Source organism: Cebus imitator, unplaced genomic scaffold (assembly GCF_001604975.1).
Source record: "Cebus imitator isolate Cc_AM_T3 unplaced genomic scaffold, Cebus_imitator-1.0 Scaffold214, whole genome shotgun sequence".
Classification (NCBI taxonomy): Eukaryota; Metazoa; Chordata; class Mammalia; order Primates; family Cebidae; genus Cebus; species Cebus imitator.
Genome location: NW_016107529.1, coordinates 3,435,654 through 3,438,235, shown reverse-complemented (window position 1 = coordinate 3,438,235; position 2,582 = coordinate 3,435,654). Strand labels below are relative to the sequence as shown.

General features: G+C 43.8%; 1 protein-coding gene across 1 annotated transcript in view; it reads right to left on the bottom strand.

Annotated features, from left to right (window-relative positions):
* SHISAL2A (shisa like 2A) overlaps nucleotides 1–2,582 on the bottom strand; it is a 24,288-nt gene that overhangs the window by 11,730 nt on the left and 9,976 nt on the right. Inside the window, exon 2 of the mRNA XM_017548809.2 lies at nucleotides 2,035–2,174. Coding sequence (XP_017404298.1) covers nucleotides 2,035–2,174 — 140 coding nt within the window. The remainder of the gene's footprint in view (nucleotides 1–2,034; nucleotides 2,175–2,582) is intronic.

Below are 2,582 nucleotides of genomic sequence, written 5' to 3'. Positions count from 1 at the left end.
GTGATCCACCCGCCTCGGCCTCCCAAAGTGCTGGGATTACAGGCTTGAGCCACCGCGCCCGGCCAAAACTTATATTTTTAAATGAAAATCCTACATTTTTAAAAATGTCCTGCTTGCTGATAGAGCAAGTCCCTCCTTTTCTTTGTTTTCCAAAATTGTGTTGTTCATTCTTGCACCTGTATGCCTCTAGATGAACTTTAGAATTAATTTGACAAATTCCGTGAAACATTTTTATTTATAGGATAATTTAGGAAGAATTGGCATTTCTATGATATTGAGCCTTTCTATCCACATACATGCCGTATCTCCCATATAGTCAGGTTCTTTTATGTCTTTCATTAACCTTTATAATTATTCTCTATAAAGTTGAACCAGCCAGGTGTGGTGGCTCACACCTGTAATCCCAGTACTTTGGGAGGCCAAGGCAGGTGGATTGTTTGAGCCCAGGAGTTCGAGACCAGCCTGAGCAGATGGCGAAACCCCATCTCTACTAAAAATACAAAAAGTTAGCCAGGTGTGGTGCTGTACACCTGTAATCTTGCTATTCAGGAGGCTGAGGTGGGAAAATCACCTGAGCCCAGGAGTGCAAGGCTGCAGTGAGCCATGATCATGCCACTGCATTCCAACTTGGGCGACTGGAGTGAGACCTTATCTCAGACAAAACAAAACAAAACATTGAAACTTTAGCTGTCTCTGGTCTTCTCCAGGTCGGTCTATGTTCAGACATTTTTCTATTCCCCTGCCACTGCCTCTCAGGTCTTTCTCACTCCAAAGGGAGCCAGCTGAATCCTTCCACCCTCAAAAGTGACCCCTCCTGCTTTTCCTGTGAAGCAGGATTATCCACAGTCATCAGGATCTGAGACGGGTTCTTGTGCTATTGCTCGTTGCATTTTTATTGTTAACTTGGAAAACTCGCGTTTATAAATGATGGCATTCATCCCTCTCTTTCTCTGAGACTTAGCTACTACCCACCTTGCTCCTTCTACCTCCCCGATGCCTCCTGTCACCCTTACTTTTTCTGCTTCGCTTAAATTTCTCCCCCAGCCTGCCTGGCCTTATTCCCTGTGGTGCTCCAGTATGACCCTGTCACTGCAGAGGGCTCACTCAGTCCTGCCCACGCACATGTACCCATTACTTACCCTATCCCGGGACAGCCTTTCGCCTTTATTTTGCTTAAGCAACTTCTTCACTAACTCAACACTAACTCCAGTATCCTCCCCTTTTTGAAGTCCTCCCTACACTTCCTATCAAACAATTTTGTGCTTAGTTATATACCTGCCCAGACCCAGTGTGGTGAATCGAGGCAGACAGACGTGAGCTGTATTTCACCCCACCAATGATTAGTTATGACACCTTGAGCAAGTCATCAAAACTCTCTCAGTCTTGCTTTTCTCATCTGTAAAATAGATTTAATAATACCTATTTTGAGCATTGCCTACCAAACTAAACTGAAAGATCTTTTGGTAATAGAGACTCGTATCTTTCATAGTACCTTTCAGGAAGTTGTCAAAATGTATGCAAAAAAGGTTGGTGAAAAAAACAACACTTTTTTTTGGCCCCTTAGAGGCTCTTGATAGCTTACACTAATGAAGAAATGGGTAGTCCAGAACATCAGGTTATTTAAAAAAAACACATACACAAATAAAAGCGCCTGTATTCAGTTTCTAATACATTATCCGCTTGGAAGCAGCAAATTTTTAAAATTCATTCTATTTTGTTTGGGGTAATACTAAAATCAGTTTGCATTCCCCAAGCTAGAATTAAACCATCATCTTAGAAAATCCACAACATGGATTGATCCTTGTGTGACAAATGGAGTGTTGTCTAACATTAAATTCTTTGGATAAACATTGAGAACATGAAGAATTTGGGATGGAAATGTTTAGATCATGAATCTCCTGAGAAACATGCCGCTGTTTCGGCTTATTTCAGGAACACTCTGGAGGCAAATGTTCCAAACATTATTTCTACATTCCCCCCCCGAAAAGATGCTAGTCTACCAAATACAAGGACATCACCTGGCATCTTCCTTACCTGCTGTCTGTAAGCTCAAGCCTGGGTCTAACTTTGTGTGGGGCTTTGAGCTGATGAACAGGTAGCAGAGCACACAGGCGGTGACAATGAAGGCCAGAAGGACCACTGCTGCTACGGACAGCCCCACGAGAGCGCCAACGCTGGGGAGAGACCACAGGAAAGCTGAGTTTCAGGAAAGGATTTGGGAGGCAGATGTTATAAAAGTCTTGTAGCTAGGCTAGAATGAGTCTGCTGGGAAGAAAACATACAGAATAAAAATATTTAAAAAAAAAATTTAGGCCGGGCACAGTGGCTCATGCCTGTAATCCCAGCACTCTGGGAGGCCGAGGTGGGCAGATCACTTGAGGTCAGGAGTTCAAGACCAGCATGGTCTCTACTAAAAATACAAAACTTAGCCAGACATGGTGGTGGGCTCCTGTAATCTGTAATCTCACCTACTCAGGAGGCTGAGACACAAGAATCACTTGAACCTGGGAGGCAGAGGTTGCAGTGAGCTGAGATCATGCCACTGCACTCCTGCCTGGGTAACAGCGAGACTCTGTCTCAAA